The sequence below is a fragment of the Somniosus microcephalus genome, chromosome 25, assembly GCF_052327205.1.
Source record: "Somniosus microcephalus isolate GS21.2 chromosome 25, FLI_Smic_1.0, whole genome shotgun sequence".
Lineage (NCBI taxonomy): Eukaryota > Metazoa > Chordata > Chondrichthyes > Squaliformes > Somniosidae > Somniosus > Somniosus microcephalus.
Genome location: NC_141011.1, coordinates 55,447,191 through 55,470,380, shown reverse-complemented (window position 1 = coordinate 55,470,380; position 23,190 = coordinate 55,447,191). Strand labels below are relative to the sequence as shown.

Genomic DNA, 23,190 nt, shown 5'->3' with positions numbered 1-23,190 from the left:
TGTGGCAATAGATTGTGAGAAGGGGAAGTGCAACGAGACCTGGGTGTTCTTGTGCACCAGTCGCTGAAGGTAAGCATGCAGGTGCAGCAGGCGGTTAAGAAGGCAAATGGTATGTTGGCCTTCGTAGCAAGAGGGTTCGAGTACAGGAACAAGGATGTCTTGCTACAGTTGTACAGGGCCTTGGTGAGACCGCACCTTGAGTATTGTGTACAGTTTTGGTCACCTTACCTGAGGAAGGATGTTCTTGCCATGGAAGGAGGGCAGCGAAGATTCACTAGGCTGATACCTGGGATGGTAGGGATGACGTATGAGGAGAAATTGTGTCGATTGGGCTTATACTCACTGGAGTTTAGAAGATTGAGAGGGGATCTCATCGAAACCTATAAAATTCTGTCAGGCCTGGACAGACTAGATGCAGGAAGGATGTTTCTGATGGCCGGGGAGTCCAGAACCAGGGGCCATAGTCTAAGGATAAGGGGTAAGCCATTTAGGACAGAAATGAGGAGGAATTTCTTCACCCAGAGAGTGGTGAACCTGTGGGATTCTCTGCCACAGAGGGCGGTGGGGGCCAGTTCATTAAATATGTTCAAGAAGGAGTTGGATATATTTCTTAAGGCTAAAGGGATCAAGGGATATGGGGAGAAAGCAGGGACAGGGTACTGAGTTTGGATGATCAGCCATGATCTCATTGAATGGCGGAGCAGGCTCGAAGGGCCGAATGGCCTACTCCTGCTCCTATCTTCTATGTTTCTATGGCTGATTGTCATGAAGTTGTGAATATTTTCAGGAATTGTCGAGCAGTGGGATAGATATTTTTACTTCTGGGACCTGGGTTCAAATCCAGCCTCCTAATGTAAGACTATGTGCTAGCCAATGTTCCATTTAATTTTTTTTGGGGTGTGCGGCCCCTTTAAGGGGCTGCGCAGCCCATTCAGAGTACCACGGTTTCTCCTATTTAAAAGCTGGTGAGCCGGCTGCGCTGGTGCTGCAGAGCGCCGCCCGGCCGTGCAGTTTAAAGGGAGCATTGCTGCTAGCTGCAAAGACCCTGCAGGAAAGTTTCAATCCGTTCTGATGGAATTGGCCCGACAGCACAAAACTACTAGCCCGGCGCGATTGGCAGTCTCACTCAGAGAGACCACAGAATGGCTGATGTAGGAAATGGAAAGGTTCCATACTGACGCTTCTCTTCTGTGATTGTGGCGGAGGGACATGGTTTGGGAAGAGGAGAGCGTGCTACGTCTGATCCGTGGTCCTCGATGCTGACATGGGATGTCTGAAATGGGAAGTGTTCCATTCCCGAGCACTAATGCTCCTCAACTTGATGGGCATAAAAAAGTGATGAAACAAAAGGGTTATTTTATGTCCTATTGTAAAGAGGTTAGCCCATCCCCAGGTGTAGAAGTACTAGCGAAGCGCAGCTATCTGCTACATTCTTCTCATATAGTTTTTAATGGAATGAAATAATGATACAAAATACTTCTTTTCTCACCCACCAGTTTTCTTCCCTTCATTCCCGAAGACACTATTGCCTTGCTGTGATCTGGTTCTGCAGATCTCCCTTTGGCACCTCGAGCAAGTGATTGTTATTCATGTATGCGCCTTGATAATGAGTGTCGGCAGGCTATTCGAGTGGGGGGTGCATTACATCCCAGCTCAATCCTTTTCCTCATCTAATGTCCAGGTGCATTGACTTCCAGTGGGGTTTGCAGAATGGACAGCCTGGCTGATATTTTTTCCTATTCTATCATAACCTGGGCATTGCGAGCAGTTTCTGCTTCTACCACTGCCCTGTGGAGATGAGTTAACTCGATGCAGTTTTCCAGTTGGACCTGGGTCCTTGACTGTCTGGTTCACCATGTATCGCCGATCAGCTATTTGATCAACCTAGGGAGCTTTTCTTTTTAATATGGTATTACTTTTGTGGAAACATTGCATGAAAACAAGTTACTGCACTGTTCAGTGCTTTAAGAGTAAAGGGCATGTCACTTTGAGGCCGCTAAATACTACAGAGTGCAGATATGTGATCATGATGCTGGCTGTGTATTTTTCAAAACCAAAAATATAAAATGTTGGAAAAACACAGCGGGTCAATCAGCACATGTTAAAAGCAAACACCGATTTACATTTTGGGTGCAAGAGCTTCCCTCAGAACCTTTTTTTCCTGGTGCTGTTTATTTTTCACGTCAGTCTATAACAGGGGTGGGAAATTATTTGGGCTGGAGAGCTACTTAACAAGTTTTGGTGAGCTGCTGAGGGCCACGCACCAATGTTCCCCCTAAGGTGCAGGGCCACACACCAATGTTCCCCCTAAGGTGCAGGGCCACACACCAATGTTCCCCCTAAGGTGCAGGGCCACACACCAATGTTCCCCCTAAGGTGCAGGGCCACGCACCAGTTGCAAGGTCCCCTGCAGGCCGCTCGCCAGCTCCTGCCGCTGGGAGAGAGACTGCACGTGCAGGATTGTTAAGTGGCCACCCTTGAGTAAGAGCTTTTGAAACCAACCAACTACAGTTGCACTGTCTTTGAAAACATACATGAGTTACATGTTTGACTGTGCAGCTGGCTGTTTGCTGTGTTATTTCCAGTACCCCATGCAGGTATCCATTGTTCCTCATTTTACTATCTGATCTCTGTACGAGGCTATTCTCAAAATGATTCAGTGCGCAAAGCCCCAGCACAGTCCAGACTCGACAGAAGCTCCAATTAGCATGAACACTGACCCAGCGAGCAGAAATAGCCTCACATCACAGTCCCCCAGCTACAGTAAGGTTGAAATGAAGAGCCCCTCCATTATGACAGAAGTAATATTGACCACAAAAATGATAGCAGACTAATCACGCTGCTCTATAAGCAATGAGGGCATGCGCAGTATCTGTAATCGCCAATACCCGGAGTCCTTGTGCTCAGGGAACCTCGCCCGTATCTAAGCTGGCGATGAGAACTCCCATGCCGTCGCACTCTGGGTGCCGGGAGAGGAAAGACGCAACACCAGTCTCTTCGGTAAAAGAGTCATGGAGCTGAGCAGCCATAACTTGACTCTAAAATGGATAGGGCATTTTGCAGTACGCAGTGCATTCTAAGTACGGACGTCCACCATTGGGGCCCAGAATTGTGGAACGGATCCTTTTAAGATCGGGCCAGGGAGAATCGCTTTTGCAAATTGATAAATTGAATTAAGTATTTTAGCGTGTGTTAAGAACATAAGAAATTGGAGTAGGCCATTCGGCCCCTCAAACCTCCTCCGCCATTCAATAAGATCATGGCTGATTTTCTAACTCAATTCCACTTTCCTGTACTATCTCCATATCCCTTGAGTCCCTTAATATCCAAAAATCTATCAATCTTTGTCTTAAATATACTCAACAACTGAGCCGCCACAGCCCTCTGGGGTAGAGAATTCCAAATATTCACCACCCTCTGAGTGAAGAAATTTCTCCTCATCTCAGACCCCTTATCCTGAGACTGTGACCCCTGGTTCTAGACTCCCCAGCCAGGGGGAAACATCCTCCCTGCATCTACCCTGTCAAGCCCTGTAAGAATTTTGTATGTTTCAATGAGATCACCTCTCATTCTTCTAAACTCTAGAGAATATAGGCCTAGTCTACTCAATCTCTCCTCATAGGACAATCCCCCCCATCCCAGGAATCAGCCTGGTGAACCTTCGTTGCACTCCCTCTATGGCGAGTAGATCCTTCCTCGGGTAAGGAGACCAAAACTGTACACAGTACTCCAGGTGTGGTCTCACCAGGGCCCTATATAATTGCAGTAAGACAATTTTACTCTTATACTCAAATCCTCTTGTAGTAAAGGCCAACATACCATTTGCTTTCCTAATTGTTTGCTGTACCTGCATGTTAACTTTCAGTGATTCGTGTACAAGGACATCTAGGTCTCTCTGAACACCAACATTTCCCAATTTCCATTTAAAAAATACTCTGCTTTTCTATTTTTCGTACCAAAGTGGATAACTTCACATTTCTCCATATTATATTTCATTTACCATGTTCTTGCCCACTCACTTAGCCTGTCTATATCCCCTTGAAGCCTCCTTGCATCCTCCTCACAACTTACATTCCCACCCAGCTTTGTATCATCAGCAAACTTGGATATATTACATTTGGTCCCTTCATCCAAATCATTGATGTAGATTGTGAATAGCTGAGGCCCCAGCACTGATCCTTGTGGTACCCCACTAGTTACAGCCTGCCAACCTGAAAATGGCCTGTTTATTCCTACTCTTTGTTTTCTGTCCGTTAACCAATCCTCAATCCATGCTAGTATATTGCCCCCGATCCCATGAGCCCTAATTTTGTTTAATAACCTCTTGTGTGGCACCTTATCGAATGGCTTCTGAAAATCCCAATACACCACATCCACTGGTTCCTCCTTATCTATTCTGCAAGTTACAACCTCAAAAAACTCGTCAAACATGATTTCCCTTTCATAAATCTGCATTGACTCTGCCCAATCCTATTATTATTTTCGAAGTGCCCTGTTACCACGTCCTTAATAATAGATTCTTGCATTTTCCCTACTACTGATGTCAGGTCTGTAGTTTCCCGTTTTCTCTCTCCTTTCTCAAATAGTGGGGTTACATTTGCTACCTTCCAATCTGCGGGAACCGTTCTAGAATCAATGGGATTTTGGAAAATGACAATGAATGCATCCACTATTTCTGTAGCCACCTCTTTCAAAACCCCAGGATGTAGGCCACCAGGTCCTGGGGATTTATTGGCTTTCAGTCCCATTAATTTCTCCAATATTTTTTTTTTTTTACCAATACTAATTTCTTTCATAGTTCCTCATTCTCGCTAGACTCTTGGTTCTGCACTATTTCCGGGGGTTATTTTGTGTCTTTTTCCCGTGAAGACGGCACAAAGTATTTGTTTAATTTCTCTGCCATTTCCTTATTCCCCATTATAATTTCTCATATCTCAGCCTGTAAGGGACCCACATTTACTTTTGCTAATCTTTTCCTTTTTACATACCTATAGAAGCTTTTACAGTTTGTTTTTGTGTCTCTCGCTAGTTTACTCAAATTCTATTTTCCCTTTCTTTATCAATTTCTTGGTCCTCCTTTGCTGAATTCTAAAATCCTCCCAATCCTCAGGCTTACTGCTCTTTTTGGCAACATTATAAGCCTCTTCCTTTGATCTAATACTATCTTTAACTTCTCTTGTTAGCCACGGTTGGACCACTTTTCCTGTGGGGTTTTTGTGCCTCAAAGGAATGTATATTTGTTGTAAATTATGTATTAATTCTTTAAATGCTTGTCTACTGTCATACCTTTTTAATGTAGTTTCCCAATCTACCTTAGCCAAGTTGCCCCTCGTACCTACATAGTTTGCTTTGTTTCGATGTAAGACCCTAGTTTTTGATTTAACTAAATCACTTTCAAACTTAATATAAAATTCTATGATATTATAGTCACTCTTCCCTAAGGGCCCATTTACTACAAGGTTATTAATTAACCCTTTCTCATTGCACAATACTGGATCTAAAATAGCCTGTTCCCTAGCTGGTTCCTCAACATACTGATCTAGAAAACTATCTTGTATACATTCCATGAATTTCTCCTCCACACTATTACTGCAAATTTGGTTTGCCCAGTCTATATGTAGATTAAAGTCTCCCCTGATTACTGTGTTACCCTTGTTACATGCGCCTCTAATTTCCTGATTTATACTCTGCCCTACATTACAACTACTGTTTGGGGGCCTATAAACAACTCCCACCAATGTTTTCTGCCCCTTGCTGTTTCTTAGCTCCACTAAACTGATTCTACTTCTTGATTTTCGGAGCTAAGATCCTTTCTACTGTCTTTATCCCATCCTTTGTCACTAAGCAAATGGGGATATTCAACCAGCCCGACAACTTGTGAATGTGGAACTGAGGCACAGACTATGCAACATCTCCTGCAATGCCCATCGTTAGAGGAACCCTGCACTGTTGCAGATCTTGCCGAATCCAACAACAAGGCGCAAAAATGTGTCCAGTTCTGGCTGGGCTATGTATAAACTGTCCGTGGACACGATAAGAAGAAGAATCCCATCCTTTATTATCAGGGCAACCCCGCCTCCTTTTCCGTTTTGCCTATCTCTTCTAAAAGTTCAGTATCCTGGAATATTTAGTTCCCAACCTTGGTCACTTTGCAACCACGTCTCTGTAATGGCTATTAGATCAAACCTATTAATTTCTATGTCCGCTATTAATTCATCTATTTTGTTGCGAATGCTTCGCACATTCAGATATAGTGCCTTTAGCTTTGAGTTTTTTCTATTTTTCCCTGATGTCACCGTAGTCACTGATGCCCTATGACCTTTGTTAATCTCTCTGTCCCTTCCTGACCCACTCTGCTTATTTTTACCCAAAACTCTGCTCTGGAGCCTTGACATTTCTCCCGCTGCTTTTAAATTTACTCTCTCCTGAATCCTCTCACCCCCCCCTTTCATTAGTTTAAAGACCTGTCTACTGCCCTAGTTATTCGGTTTGCCAGAACACTGGTTCCAGCCCGGTTTAAGTGGAGCCCGTCCCAATGGAACAGCTCCCTCTTGTGCCAATGCCTCATTGAGCGCAAAACCCCTGCCACGCGCACATCTCTGAGCCACGCATTTAACCTTCTAATCTGCTAATCCCTGCACCAATTAGCGCGTGGCTCAGGTAACAATCCAGAGATTATTACCTTTGAGGTTCTGCTTTTTAATTTGGACCCCAACTCCTCAAACTCTCTCAGCAGAATCTCATTCCTAGTTCTACCTATGTTGATGGTTCCTAAGTGGACCACGGCAACTGGATCCTCCACTTCCCACTCCAAGTTCTTCTCCAGCCACAGGGAGATGTCTTTAACCCTGGCACCGGGCAGGCAACACAACCTTCGGAACGCCCAGTCGTGGCTGCAGAGAATAGTATCTATCCCTCTGACTCTACTGTCCCCTACCACAACTACATTCCCTTTCACTCCCCCCACTTGAATGGCCTCCTGCACCATGGTGCCATGGTCAGCCTGCTCATCCATCCTGCAGGCTTTTCCCTCATCCACACAGGCAGCAAGAACCTCATGCCTGTTGGACAAGGGCAAAGGCTGAGGCTCCTCCAGCACTGCACCTGGGGTCCCCTTACCTGCCTGAGTTGCAGTCACACCCTCCTGTCCCTGACCACTAACCAGACCTGTACCACTACCTAACCTAAGGAGTGTGACTGCCTCCTGGATCAAAGTGACCAGGTAACTCTCCCCCTCCCTGATGTCTCGCAATGTCTGCACCTCAGACTCCAGACCTACAACTCTGAGCTGAAGTTCCTCAGGATGCAGGCACTTACTGCAAACGTGGTTGTCCGGGATCACAATGCTCTCCACAAACTCCCACATGCTGCAGTTGAGGCACACCACCTGCACTGCCATCCCTATATGACCTTGTTCTACTTAATTCAATTTAATTTGTTCCCTGGCTGCAATTCGGGTCCATTTCTGACCCACGAGAAGTGAAGGTGACAAATGTGCAGCTCGAGCTCCGACTCGCGTTCGATTTCTGTCCTGTCCAGCGGGCCGGATAGAATGACTTGACGTGCCAGATAGGGCCTGCGGGCTGTATTTTGCCCACCTCTGGTCTGTAATGTTGCAATGTTTTGTTTTGTTTTTAGATTAGAAAAGCCACCGGCCAACTGTTCCTGGAAGTAACTAGTTCCACGAGTCTGCAAGTCTGCAAAGAAGTGATGGACAGCCTGATTGTGGTGAGTTACTCTAAACCTCCTCCTGGGTTTATATGCAGCGGGTGGTGCTTTTTTGTTTTTTATTTTCATTGTTACCCTGTAGCTACTGGTTGCATGTTGAGTCTGTACCTATCCTTACTCACATGTCAACTATGTGGTTTAATTGGACTCGTGACTTTTGCTAGCTGCACATTAACCTATACTTATCCTTAGTCATAATTTAACCGTGTGGCTTCCTTAGTTTAGGAAATTTTGCTCTGCACAGTTTCAAAAGCGGGTATTGGTGGGCATTTCCCTGCCCCTTTAGGTGTGAGCCTAAACAATGAATCGGTACTTTTACACTGGATGCAGCCACTGGCAGGCCATTTGGTTCTCCTATTGGCTGCGCTGCTACGTGTAAGCTATCCCGGGGAGCCAACGGCACAATAGACCCACTAAAATACTCCCTGAAAAATCAGTCAGACAGGAGCCAGTCCTCCACATGTGAACTCATCAGATAACCCTCCGGCGAATTCCTAAGGCCTCCACTATCGTAGGATGCAATATCTTTGGAAAATCCCTTGTGAACATAAGAACATAAGAAATAGGAGCAGGAGTAGGCCAATCGGCCCCTCGAGCCTGCTCCGCCATTTAATAAGATCATGGCTGATCTGATCCTAACCGCCAATCCACTATCACAGAGCCATCTCCTGAATCTAACACAATTAGACACACGAAATAAGAGCAGGATCAGGCTACACGGCCCCTGGGCCCGCTCCGCTACCCACAGGGCCATGACTGATCCGAACCTAGACTCATGTCCAAATTCCTGCCTGCTCCCCGTAACCCTTAATTCCCTTTACTTCTAGGAAACTGTCTATTTCTGTTTTAAATTTATGTAATGATGTAGCTTCTACAGCTTTTTGGGGCAGCATATTCCATGGACCTGCCACCCTCTGAGTGAAGTAGTTCCTCCTCATCTCAGTTTTGAAAGAGCAGCCCCTTATTCTAAGACTATGCCCCCTAGTTCTAGTTTCGCCCATCATCGGGAACATCTTCCCCGCATCCACCCGATCCAACCCCTTCACAATCTTTTATGTTTCAATAAGATCGCCTCTCATTCTTCTGAACTCCAATGAGTAGAGTCCCAATCTACTCAACCTCTCCTCATATGTCCATCCCCTCATCCCCGGGATTCGTGAAGCCTCTCTGACGGGTCCTGGATCTGATCCTCTGTGTACCCGTAGGTTAAGGATTCCCCAAGCTTTTCAATTCTATCATTTACAATTGATGCGTATATTTAAATAAGGATATGTTGCCATGCCCGCCCCTGAACCCGTGTCTGGGGCTACAGAGACCCACAGAAAGCGGCAGTAATAAACGGAGAAAGGGACACACACAAGTCATTCTCTGCAGACTAAGAACGTAATCGAAAAGAAAGAGGAACCCATCAAATTTGAGCCCAATCCCCTCTCTGCCAGACAGCTACGCTTCACTTTCTGCTGAATATTGGGGTCACTGAGGCCTGTTGTAATGTCCACCGTTGACTCTGTGGGGTTTTCCCGGCCTCTCTGGTTCAGCACGTTCACCCACAGAATTATTAACTTTAAAACATTTAAAGGGGAAGTGAAGCCCCATCAGATTGATTCTTGCTGCCACCTCAATTCCTCCTCCTCCACCTGTCCTTAACAATGCTTGATAGTAGATGTATAATTTCAGCTTCAATCCTCGATTATGTTTCTGGATAATGGTTTAATTTTAAAAACACCAAACATAAGCCTCCCATTCTGCATAAGGTAACGGTAGCATAGTGGTTATGTTACTGGACTGGAGTTGCGGTCGAAGATCAGCCATGATCTTATTGAGCACAAGAATTAGGAGCAGGAGTAGGCTATTTGGCCCCTCGAGCCTGCTCCACCATTCAATAAGATCATGGCTGATCTTCTGGCTCAACTCTACTTTCCCGCCTGATCCCCATAACCCTTGATTCCCCATGAGTCCTAAAATCCGTCGATCTCAGCCTTGGATATACTCATAGACTCAGCATCCACAGGCCTCTGGGGCAGAGAATTCAGAAGATTCACAGCCACCTGAGTGAAGAAATTCCTCATCTCAGTCCTAAATGGCCGACCCCTTATCCTGAGTCTATGCCCCCCAGTTCTAGACACTCAAGCCAGGGGAAACAACCTCTCAGCATCTATCCTGTCAATCCCCCTCAGAATCTTGTATGTTTCAATAAGATCACCTCTCATTCTTCTAAACTCCAGAGAGTATCGGCCCATTCTACACAATCTCTCATCATACGACAACCCTCTCATCCCAGGAATCAATCTGGTGAACCTTCGTTGCACCGCCTCCAAGGCAAGTATATCCTTCCTCAGATAAGGAGACCAAAACTGTGCCCAGTACTCCAGGTGTGGTCTCACCAAGGCCCTGTACAATTGTAGCAAGACTTCCTTACTCTTATACTCCAACCCCTTTGCAATAAAGGCCAACATGCCATTTGCCTTCCTAATTGCTTGCTGTACCTGCATGCTAACTTTCTGTGTTTCCTGTATGAGGATACCTAAATCTGTCTGAACACCAATATTTAATAGTTATCACCATTTAAAAAATATTCTGTTTTTCTATTCCTCCTACCAAAGTGAATAACCTCACATTTCCCCACATTATACTCCATCTGCCACCTTATTGCCCACTCACTTTGCAGGCTCTTTGGGGGGAAAATTCGTTAGCGACCCGCTAACATCACCTGGGCGCTAAATTTAACACCTGGCAAAAATAGCGCCGGCGATCGCTAACTTCAGTTTTAGCGCCCCAAGAGGGAGGTGGAGCTAATTCAAGCGCTCCACTTCCTTCTCGGAGCGCTAATCCCGAATATCGGGGCGGTGCGTTCTGCAGCACTGCTGCGTGGAAGGGCTCTTCCTCTCATTAAGGGGAGGGCCCAAGCCCACGACTCTGCAGGGCCCTACCTGGACCACCGGGGAGTGGGGAGCCGTGCCAGCAGCCCAGCACACACGAGGAGCACCGGGATGCCAGATCGCGGCACGGACCCTGCGGTCAAAGACGCAACAGGCCGCGACAAGTAAGTCGACCCACCAGCTCCCCTTTACTTACCGCCCCACGAGTCTCCTGCTGTTCCGTTCCTGTCCCCTGAATCGGTCGCTGTCATTGGCTGGCGCAGATTCAGGGGGTGCGGGCCAATTTTGCAGGTGGGACGAAAATGGGGCGCTGCGCACAGTGATGACGTTGTCATTGCCTGTGCTGCGGAGCGGGGCGCTACCGGTTACCGCTGCCATTAAACTCCCACTGAATATAGCGAGAGTCGTTAGCCGCGCTGCACCCGGGCAAAAAGTCGTTTGCGCCCCCCCCCCCCCGGGGGAGGGGGGGTGCGCAAACAAAAGGCACAAACGCACCGAATTTCTAGCCCTTTGTGCCCTCCTCAGAGCTTACTTTCCCACCTAGCTTTGTATCATCAGCAAACTTGGATACATTGTACTTGGTCCCTTCATCCAAGTCATTAATATAGATTGTAAATAGCTGAGGCCCAAGCCCCATTAGTTACAGCCTGCCAACCAGAAAATGACCCATTTATCCCTACTCTGTTTTCTGTCCGTTAACCAATCCTCTGCCCAAGCTGATATATTGCCCCCAACCCCACAAGCCCTTATCTTGCGTAACAACCTTTTATGTAGCACCTTAACGAATGCCTTTTGGAAATCCAAATATACTACATCCACAGGCTCCCCTTTATCTACCCTGCTAGTTACATCCTGAATAAACTCTAATAAATTTGTAAAACTCGGTTTCCCTTTCATAAAACCATGTTGACTGCCTAATCATATCATGATTTTCTAATGCCCCGTTACTGCTTCCTTAATAATGGATTCCAACATTTTCCCGGCGGCTGATGTCAGGCTAACAGGCCTGTAGTTCCCTGTTCTTTCTCTCCTTCCTTTCTTGAATGGCGGTGTTACATTTGGTACCTTCCAATCCGCTGGGACCGTTCTAGAATCTAGGGAATTTTGGAAGATCACAACCAATGCATCCACTATCTCTGCAGCCACCTCTTTTAGAACACTAGGATGTAGGCCGTCAGGTCCAGGGGATTTGTTGGCTTTTAATCTCATTAATTTCTCAAGTACTTTTTCTCTACTGATATTAATTACTTTAAGTTCCTCACTCTCATTAGCCCCTTGGTTCCCCACTATTTTTGGTAAGCTTTTTGTGTTTCTAGTGTGAAGACAGATACAAAATATTTGTTTCAAGTCTCTGCCATTTCCTTATTCCCCATTATAATTTCACCTGTTTCAGCCTCTAAGGGACCAACACTTACATTTGCTACTCTCTTCCTTTCTACATACTTGTAGAAGCATGTGTGAATGGCGGAGCAGGGCCGTGTGGCGGAGCGGGCCCAAGGGGCCGTGTGGCAGAGCGGGCCCAAGGGGCCGTGTGGCGGAGAGGGGCCGTGTGGCGGAGAGGGGCCGTGTGGCGGAGAGGGGCCGTGTGGCGGAGAGGGGCCGTGTGGCGGAGAGGGGCCGTGTGGCGGAGAGGGGCCGTGTGGCGGAGAGGGGCCGTGTGGCGGAGAGGGGCCGTGTGGCGGAGAGGGGCCGTGTGGCGGAGAGGGGCCGTGTGGCGGAGAGGGGCCGTGTGGCGGAGAGGGGCCGTGTGGCGGAGAGGGGCCGTGTGGCGGAGAGGGGCCGTGTGGCGGAGAGGGGCCGTGTGGCGGAGAGGGGCCGTGTGGCGGAGAGGGGCCGTGTGGCGGAGAGGGGCCGTGTGGCGGAGAGGGGCCGTGTGGCGGAGCGGGGCCGTGTGGCGGAGCGGGCCCGAGGGGCCGTGTGGCGGAGAGGGGCCGTGTGGCGGAGCGGGGCCGAGGGGCCGTGTGACCTATTCATGCGCCTATTTCTTCTGTTCTTATGATGGAATGAGGAAGATTGAAGGAATTGAAAGCACGGCACAGGATTGAGGTGTCTGCTGAACATTTGATGCTTATTTCGGTATAAATTTGATAACATTTGCAAAATGAGGTAAAAGAAATGAGCATAGAAAAATATTTTTGCAGCGCAATGGATGAGTTTGTCGTCTTCAATGAAAGTAAAAAATGTAGTTTAGGCTTGGACTTTCTTTAATAAAATGACTGGGTAATGGTATACTCTCTCGTGAGGAAACATGGCAACAATCAAATCCTTGGTGCTAGCTGCTCCTGCATACAGTAAGCAGCATTCCTCACACCGTGCTGGGTGTCTGTTACACCAAGGAATGCCGCCCCTTTCACTGTAGTTTTGACCTATGTAATCAGTATTGTATATCGGTTTTGAACAGGAAAGGGCTTTGTTCAATCTGATTGTGTTTTGAGTATTTTGTGATATAATTATGTTTGTATTAACCACACAATACACACAGCATGTTATCATGATGGGCGAGTCCCTAAAAATTCCATCTTGAGGTTTCTCTGTATCAGATACCAGGAACATTAAAGCAAAACTGCTAATGAATTTCACAAATAAAAACAGAAAATGCTGGAGATACTCAGCAGGCCAGGCAGCATCTGTGGAGAGAGAAACAGAGTTAACTTTTCAGGTCAATGACCCTTTGTCAGAACTGGAAAAAGTTGGAGATGGAACAGGTTTTTAAGCAAGTGGAGGGGGAGGGGAGGAAAGAACAAAAGGGAAGGTCTGTGATAGGATGGAAGGCAGGAGAGATTAAGAGACATGGGGGAAGATGGTGCAAGGCAAAAGGAGATGGTAATGGGACAAGTTAAGAAACAAAAGATGGTTCTAAATGATGTGTAAATGGCGATGGCAGAATGAAAGAGAGCTGCCATGTGAGAGAGGAAAAAAAGATTGGGGCCGAGGTTATGGTCTGAAATTGTTGAACTCGATGTTGAGTCCAGAAGGCTGTAAAGTGCCTAATCGAAAGATGAGGTGCTGTTCCTCGAGCTTACATTGAGCTTCATTGGAACAGTGTAAGAGGCCGAGGATGGAGAGGTCAGAGTGGGAGTGGAGCAGAGAATTAAAGTGACAGGCAACCAGAAGCTCAGGGTCACTCTTACAGACTGAACAGACAAAGCGGTCACCCAATCTGCGTTTGGTCTCCCCAGTGTAGAGGAGACCGCATCGTGAGTAGCGAATACAGTACACTAAATTGCAAGAAGTACAAGTAAATCGCTGTTTCACCTGGAAGGAGTGTTTGGCGCCCTGGACAGTGGGAAAGGAGGAGGTAAAAGGGCATGTGTTGCGTCTCCTGCGCTTGCACGGGAAGGTGCCAGGGGAAAGGGTGTTGGGGGTGATAGAGGAGTGGACCAGGAGTGGATAGAGGTGTCGCAGAGGGAGTGGTCCCTTCGGAATGCTGAAAGGGGAGGTGAAGGGAAGATGTGTTTGGTGGTGAGATCACGCTTGAGATGGCGGAGGATGTTCCATTGAATGTGAAGGCTGGTGGGGTGAAAGTGAGGACAAGGGGAACCCTATCGTGGTTCTGGGAGGAAGCGGAAGGGGTGAGCGCAGAAGTCTGGGAAATAGAACGGACACGGTCAAGGGCCATGTCAACCACAGTTGAGGGGAATCTTAGATTGAGGAAAAGGGAAGACATGTTGTAAGCACTAGTATGGAAGGTGGCATCGTCAGAGCAGATGCAGCGGAGATGGAGAAACTGAGAATGGAATAGAGTCCTTACAGGAAGCGGGGTGGGAGGAAGTGTAGTCCAGGTAGCTGTGGGAGTCAGTGGGCTTGTTGTGAATGTTTGTCAATAGCCTATCCCCAGAGAGGGAGACAGAGAAGTCGAGGAAGGGAAGGGAAGAGTCGGAGCAGGACTATGTGAAGGTGAGGGTAGGGTGGAAATTGGAAGCAAAGTGCATGAAATTTTCTAGTTCAGGGCGAGAGCAGGAAACGGCACCGATACAGTCATCAATGTACCGGAAAAAGAGGTGAGGGAGGGGACCTGAGTAGGACTGGAACAAAGAATGTTCCACATATCCCACAAAAAGGCAGGCATGGCTAGGACCCATACGGGTTCCCATAGCAACACCTTTAATTTGGAGGAAGTGAGTGGAGTCAAAGGAGAAGTTGTTCAATGTGAGAACAAGTTCAGCCAGGCGGAGGAGGGTGGTGGTGGATGGGGACTGGCTGGGCCTCTGTTCAATGAAGAAGCGTAGAGCGCCCTCAGGCCATCCTGGTGGGGGGGGTGGAGGTGTAGAGGGATTGTACGTCCATGGTGAAAAGGAGACGGTTGGGCCCTGGAAACTGTTAAAGTGGCGGAGGGCGTTGGAAGAGTCGCGGATGTAGGTGGGAAGAGACTGGACAAGGGGAGAAAAAATTCAGTTGAGATAGGAAGAGATAGGTTCCGTGGGGCAAGAACAGTCTGAAACGATGGGTCTGTGGATCTTGGGAAGGAGGTAGAAGCGGGCTGCGCGGGGTTGGGGAACTATGAGGTTGGCGGCCGTGGAGGGAAGATCTCCAGAGGAGATGAGGTCAGTGACGGTCTTGGAAATGGTGGCTTGATGTTCGGTAGTGGGGTCATGGTGTAGGAGGAGGTGTCGGAGAGTTAGCGTTAAGCCTCCATTAGGTAGAGGTCAGTTCGCCAAACAACAACAGCACCACCCTTGTCGGCAGGTTTACTGACATTGTTGGGGTTGGATCTGAGAGAATGGAGTGCTGCAAGTTCAGAGGGAGGTAGGTTGGAGTGAGTGAGGGGAGCAGAAAAATTGAGACGGCCGATTGATCCCCTTACGCCCCCATCTCAATGAATTTCGAGCTCGGCACAATGCTGAGCTCTTTTTCCGCCGCCTTCACCTCCGTGCCCACTTCTTTGGCCAGGAGTCTTCCCCCCGCACAGCTGACCCTTTCTCCCGCTTTCAGAATTCTCATTCTACCTGGACCCTCCCTCTGGCCTCTTAACCTCTCTAGACCTTTTCATTGTAAACTGCCGGCATGACATCGGCTGTCTCAATTTCTCTGCTCCCCTCACTCCAATTATGGATTGCCTTTGCTGATGCAACATCCTTGCTGGGAGGAAAGTGTTGCGTTTTAAAATTTATTGATTCCGTCTCCAGTTTATCAGAAGAAACTTCAAAATAATAAACTTGTTAAATTTGAAAACGACAGCAGGGCATGAATGGTGCAGTGGCTTACAGCGCTGTCCTTTCAACTGTAACACCTGGATTTGAATCCAGCCCAGACTGGGTGTATGTCTCTGTAGACCCAGTCTGGATAATTACTGGATAATAATTGAGTAGATTGGGCCTATACTATCTGGTGTTTAGAAGAATGAGAGATGATCTCATTGAAACATAAGATTCTGAGGGGGATTGACAGGGCAGATGCTGAGAGGCTGATACCTGGGATGGCAGGAATGACGTATGAGGAGAGATTGGGTCGATTGGGCTGATACTCGCTGGAGTTTAGAAGAATGAGAGGGGATCTCATCGAAACTTATAAAATTCTAACAGGACTAGACAGACTAGATGCAGGAAGGATGTTCCCGATGGCGGGGGAGTCCAGAACCAGGGGTCACAGTCTAAGGATAAGGGGTAAGCCATTTAGGACAGAGATGAGGAGGAATTTCTTCACCCAGAGAGTGGTGAACCTGTGGAATTCTCCACCACAGAAGGCAGTAGAGGCCAATTCATTAAATATATTCAAGAAGGAGTTAGATATATTTCTTAAGGCTAAAGGGATCAAGGGGTATGGGGAGAAGGCAGGGACAGGGTACTGAATTTGGATGATCAGCCATGATCTCATTGAATGGCAGAACAGGCTCGAGGGGCCGAATGGCCTACTCCTGCTCCTATCTTCTATGTTTCTAAACTTCTTCACTCAGAGGGTGGTGAATCTTTGGAATTCTCTACCCCAGAGGGTTGTGGATGCTCAGTCGTTGAGTCTATTCAAGACAGAGATCGATAGATTTTTGGACTCGAGGGGAATCAAGAGATATGGGGATCGGGCGGGAAAGTGGAGATGAGGTCAAAGATCAGCCATGATCTTATTGAATGGCGGAGCGGGCCCGAGGGGCCGTGTGGCGGAGCGGGCCCGAGGGGCCGTGTGGCGGAGCGGGCCCGAGGGGCCGTGTGGCGGGGCGGGCCCGAGGGGCCGTGTGGCGGGGCGGGCCGTGTGGCGGGGCGGGCCCGAGGGGCCGTGTGGCGGGGCGGGCCCGAGGGGCCGTGTGGCGGAGCGGGGCCGTGTGGCGGGGCGGGCCCGAGGGGCCGTGTGGCGGGGCGGGCCCGAGGGGCCGTGTGGTGGGGCGGGCTCGAGGGGCCGAATGGCCGACTCCTGCTCCTATTTCTTATGTTTTTATGATGGAATGAGGAAGTTTGAAGGATTTGAAAGCACGGCACAGCATTGAGGTGTCTGCTGAACATTTGATGCTTGTTTCTGTATAAAATTGATAACAGATTTGCAAAATGAGCTAAAATAAATGAGCATAGAAAAATAGTTTTGCAGCGCAATCGGAGTTTGCCGTCTCCAGTGAAAGTTAGAAATGTAGTTTAGGCTCGGAGGTTTTTTAATAAAATGATTGATCGGTAACTGTATACCCTATCGTGAGGAAACATGACAATCAAATCCTTGGTGCTGCCACTTGAGCTGCTCCTGCGTACGATGAGCAGCGTTCCTCACACCGCGCTGTGTGTCTTTGTTACACCAAGGAATGACACCCCTTTTCATTGTAGTTTTGACCTATATAATTAGTGTTTTATCGTTTTTGAACAGTAAAAGGGCTTTGTTCAATCTGATTGTGTTTCGAGTAATTTGTGGTGTGTTATGTATGTATTAAGATCACTAAGCCGGGTTGAGAACAGGGCAGCAAACTTGTTGGAGAAAAGATTCTGTACAATAAATCTGCTCCTAGACTGCACTGACCAGTTTTTAAGCAAGAAACATGAGTGATTGAAGGGCTGGTCACTGTATAGTAAAGTTGAAGATTATGTGGCGATTCAGCAAATTATCGATGCTTCTTTAGATGTTTGATCACAGCAGATTTTTTGCACCAGTACAAATATACTTGCTAAAATAGCGCTTCCCATTTCCTTTGTGTACGATAAAAGTTAACCATTTTCTCTGTATTTGAGTATCTTTTATGAATAGTCTAATGCAAGTTTGGTAGACTTAGTGTAAGAATGCTCTAGGATTTCCAGATACTGTGTGTGAAAAGTATTTCAGGAACCTGGAGAATCTGTCTCCAGTGTCGTTGGTGTTTGGGAAGGGATCAGTTTGAGAGTACAGGAAACTCTCGTTTAAACGGTACCTAAATATCCGGAATCTCTATTAACCGGCAAAATTCTCACTCCTAAAACAACACCTCAATAACTGGCAATGTTGCCGAGTCCGAGTCTCCCACGGTGGTCGAGTTAGTCAGTGGGGGTAGTTCTCCAAACTGCCACTACTCGGCTTCTTGGCGCTGTCGGGAGTCGGAACTCAATAACAGGAGTCTGACTCTCCCGTGCTGCTGGTAGTCTCTTCAGATCCGCCATTTTACAGGGGTACTGTGTGTCTCCCACGCTGCTGGTAGTCATTGCATTGCATTACCCTCAACTGGCAGTACTGTACTTAATCAAGCATCTTCCACCATCCCTTTAACACAACATTCTGTAGGTGAGTACCCAATTACTGTATACTGCACATTTCTTGATTTTTAAATTTTTCTTTGTTAAAAATAGCCTCGGTAGATAACCCTCTCCATCATCCGGAAATTTTGATCAACCGGCAACACGTCGGTGCCGGATACCAAAGAGTTTCCTGTACTGCCATATTAAGGTTACTGGTCCATAGGAGATGTAATTAAAAATGTATAAATGCAGATCAGGGTGGCTCTGATAGCTCAATTGATAAGTGCGCTGCCCCAGAAAGGCAGTGAATTTATCCAGTGCGTCATACAGCCCAACGAGGTCCCAGCTTCAATTCACAGTCGGTGCTGAGTTCAGCCAGGGCACTTCCTTGACTTTAGTGTCCCTGTAGGGAAGGGAAAGATCAACTAAGGTTCCATACTGTCTTTCATAGAATCATAGAAATTTACAGCACAGGAGGCCATTCAGCCCATCATGTCTCTGTCAGCCAAAAAAAGAGCTACCCAGCCTAATCCCACTGTCCAGCTCTTGGTCCGTAGCCCTGTAGGTTACAGCACTTCAGGTGTATATCCAAGCACTGTTTAAATGTGATGAGGGTCTCTGCCTCTCCCACCCTTTCAGGCAGTGAGTTCCAGACCCCCACTGCCCTCTGGGTAAAAAAATTATGGTTAATCATTTTTAAAAATTAATTCTTTTTCTATAGTGTAGCCAACACTGAAAAATTACAGGCAAAATTGATGGCCACGTTTGTGTGTTTGTACTTTCTTACTTTGGTTGGTTGAATGTTTAACACCCTCTCTATATCTGGGAACAGTCTGGAACACTTCAGGTATAATTTAGTGAACTTCATTGAAATGTTATACTTTGTGCAGAGAAATTATAAGCCTCAACTTATGTTTTTTTTTTAAATACAGCGAATGGCAGAATTGAACAAGTTCACCTTTGAAAACCAGGAGCAGGAGTCTGTATCTGATGACGAGACCGAAGGGTCAGAACCCGTGGTAGATCAGACCTCGGTTAAGATGGCCAGTCCTGAACTGATAGTGAAACAAGTGCGGGTTGTTGATGCGGAGGGGAGCCTGAAGGTCGTTTACCCAGCCAAAACCGACTTAAATGTAGATGCCAGTTATGTCACCGTAATTCGATAGCCCTCACATGCAGTCTTTCTCGTGACCTTATTGGAACGTTATAATTTTGAAGAGGCACTGGCCCTATTTTTTTTTCCAGTTTTGTACCATCTTCCCTTTCTCTGCTGAAAGTGCTGCTTTTGGCTGGAGTCCAGTTTCGTGGGCCCTCTGGTACCTTACCCAAGTGACCAGTATTCATCCACTGTCATCTGTACCACTACAGAGGGTGTCCCAGCGGGCTACTCAATCATTTTTCAGCAGTCTTTTCAACCATATCCATTGAGCTGTTCTGGGTAGTGCATGTGAACTGACTGCCTCGGCTCACAAAAGAAGCAAGGCCATTTACGCGAGGTAGAAGGTGGTCGGTGCCCATAGCGTATACCCCAACATGAAGCAGCAGCTTTTGGGAGGAGGGAACAGAAGTGGACCATAATCCAATGTGGCAAAACTCACGCTTCTAAATCAAGAAAGCTTAAGTGAATGGTGAAGTCTTAATAATTATCAGAGGACTGAGCAAAGTCCTTCAAAGAGAAAATTCTGTTCCAATTTACTCATTAAAAACCCATTCAGCAGTATTCTGCCAACTTTGTCCAAAATGGCCAATTAATGTTATTGTCACAGTGCAGCCATTAGTATTAAATCTGATGTAGTTACTAATTTGTTGTTTTTGTGTATATATTTTTAAGTTCTATCATTTTAAAACTCCATCCCTCAGTCCATTACAGAAACCTGCTTTGGGAATTGGCACTCTATGAAGTTGTGCCATTGTCCGGTTCCTGCAGTGTTTGAGGATGCAGCATTTCCGCTTGGAGGAGGAGGCCTGGAGAGAGTGCCGTGGGGGAAAAAAATTAAGTGGGGAACAGCGGGGAAAACAAAATAAATCCCTTATGGTTTTGGTGTACACTCTATAATGGCATTGCTACATTAATAAACTAATACTAGAAATAAAACTAGCATCATTGAAAAATTATGTGTCTTGAATCATTTAAGTAGTCTGTACAAGTATGTTGTTAAACTGACTGATTAGGTGATTATGTGGTACACTGACGTATATCATTTTTTTGTGTTCTCTCCGCCATAGCAGAGCTACAAGTTATTACTAAGCACATGTCCTCTTGCTCTTTGCGGAGGGAGAATGAAAACTGGTTGGGAAGACATTAAAGGAGGATAGAGAGGCAGACAGGTTTGGGGAGGGAATTCCAAAGCTTAAGGCCTTGGCAGCTGAAAGCACGGCCACCAATGGTGGAGTGATTAAAATCGGGGATGCGCAAGAGGCCAGAATTGGAAGAGCGCAGAGATCTTGGAGGTTTGTAAGGGTGGAGGAGGTTACAGAGATGATTTTAAATAGCTGAGGCCCAAGTGCTGATCCTTGCGGCACCCCACTCATTACAGCCTGCCAACCTGAAAATGACCCGTTTATCCCTACTCTCTATTTTCTGTCTGTTAACCAATCCTCTATCCATGCTAATACATTACCCCCAACCCCATGAGCCCTCATCTTGTCTAACAACTTTGTATGTTGCATCTTATCGAATGCCTTTTGAAAACCCAAATATACTACATCCACTGGTTCCCCTTTATCTACCCTGCTAGTTACATCCTCAAAAAACTCGAATAAATTTGTTAAACATGATTTCCCTTTCATAAAACCATGTTGACTCTGCTTAATCATATTATGATTTTCTAAGTGTCCTGTTACCACTTCCTTAATAATGGATTCCAGCATTTTCCTGACGACTGATGTCAGGGTAACTGGCCTGTAGTTCCCTGTTTTCTCTCCCTCCTTTCTTGAATAGCAGTGTTACATTTGCTACCTTCCAATCCATTGGGACCGCTCTAGAGTCTAAGGAATTTTAGAAGATCACAACCAATAATTTCCTCACTCTCATTAGACCCTTGGTTCCCCACTATTTTTGGTAAGCTTTTTGTGTTTCTACTGTGAAGACCGATACAAAATATTTGTTTAATGTCTCTGCCATTTCCTTATTCCCCGTTATAATTTCTCCTGTCTCAGCCGCTAAGGGTCCAATGTTTAATTTTGCTACTCTCTTCTTACATACTTGAAGAAGCTCTTACAATCTGTTTTTATATTTCTTGCTAGTTTATTCTCTATTTTTCCCTTTTTATCAACATTGGGCCAAGGATAATTGTGTAGTTAGAATCATAGATTGATACAGCACAGAAGAAGGCAATTCGGCCCACTGTGCCTGTGCCGGCTCTTTGAAAGAGCTATCCAATTAATCCCACTTGCCTGCTCTTTCCTGATAGCCCAGAAAATGTTTCCTTTCCAATTCCTGTTTGAAAGTTATTATTGAATCTGCTTCCACCATCCTTTCAGGCAATGCATTCCAGATCAATATAACTCGCTGCGTAAAAGAATGTTTCCTCATGTCGCCTCTGGTTCTTTTGCCAATCACCTTAAATCTGTGTCTTCTGGTTATTGACCCTTCTGCCACTGGAAACAGTTTCTCCTTATTTACTCTTATCAAAACCCTTCATGATTTTGAATATCCCTATCAAATCTCCCCTTAACCTTATCTGCTCTAAGGAGAACGACCCCAGTTTCTCTAATCTCTCCACCTTATTACTTGTAAAGAAAAGGATCATCTAGTATGTAAATGTCAAAGGGACAAGAGTGGATTATGAACCAATTTCCAACACACATTGTTCCCTGCAATAATTCATTGTTTCCTACACATAGTCGGATGCAGCATTTCCAAATTTGCAGACGACACTAAACTAGGAGGGGGGGTGGGCTCAGAGGAAGAGACCAGGAAGCTCCAGAGCGATTTGGACAGACTGGGCGATTGGGCGGATAAATGGCAGATGCACTATAATGTGGACAAGTGCGAAGTTATCCACCTTGGGTGCAGGAACGGGAGGGCAAATTATTATTTAAATGGCAATAGATTGGGAGAGGGGGAAGTACAGAGAGACCTGGGTGTTCTTGTACACCAGTCACTGAAGGCGAGCATGCAGGTGCAACAGGCGGTCAAGAAGGCAAACGGTATGCTGGCCTTCATAGCAAAAGGGTTAGAATACAGGAACAGGGATACCTTGCTGCAGCTGTACAGGGCACTGGTGAGACCACACCTCGAGTACTGTGTACAGTTTTGGTCGCCTCATCTGAGGAAGGATGTTCTTGCCATGGAGGGGGTGCAGCGGCGATTCACCAGGCTGATACCAGGAATGGCGGGAATGACCTATGAGGAGAGACTATGTAGTTTAGGGATGTACACACTGGAGTTTAGAAGATTGAGAGGGGACCTCATAGAAGTGTATAAAATTCTGACAGGTCTAGACAGACTGGATGCAGAAGGAATGTTTCCCTTGGCGGGTGAGAACAGAACTAGAGGACATAATTTAAGGATAAGGGCTAAACCATTTAGGACAGAGATGAGGGGGAATTTCTTCACTCAGAGAGTGGTGAACCTGTGGAACTCATTGCCACAGAGGGCAGTGTACGCCAGCTCATTAAATATATTTAAGAGGGAATTAGATATATTTCTACGGGCAAAAGGGGTTAAGGGTTACGGAGAGAAGGCGGGGACGGGATACTGAATTAAAGGATCAGCCATGATCTCATCGAATGGCGGAGCAGGCACGAAGGGCCGAATGGCCTACTCCTGCTCCTATCTTCTATGTATCTATGTATATGAGGAGAGTTTGCGTAGATTGGGCCGATACTCTCTTGAGTTTAGAAGAATGAGAGGTGATCGTATTGAAACATATAAGATTCTGAGGGGATTGACAGGGTAGATGCTGAGAGATTGTTTCCCCTGATTGGAGAGTCTAGAACCAGGGGCACAGTCTCAGGGCTGT

General features: G+C 46.6%; 1 protein-coding gene across 2 annotated transcripts in view; it reads left to right on the top strand.

The window, feature by feature from the left end:
- The window catches only part of lrrc47 (leucine rich repeat containing 47), a 41,716-nt gene extending 21,381 nt beyond the window's left edge, over positions 1-20,335 (top strand). For both annotated transcript variants that reach the window (XM_085967516.1, XM_085967517.1), the window contains exons 6-7: positions 7,639-7,728; positions 19,156-20,335. In XM_085967516.1, coding sequence (XP_085823642.1) covers positions 7,639-7,728; positions 19,156-19,389 — 324 coding nt within the window. In that variant the 3' untranslated portion in view covers positions 19,390-20,335. The remainder of the gene's footprint in view (positions 1-7,638; positions 7,729-19,155) is intronic.
- The last annotated feature ends 2,855 nt before the right edge of the window (positions 20,336-23,190 follow it).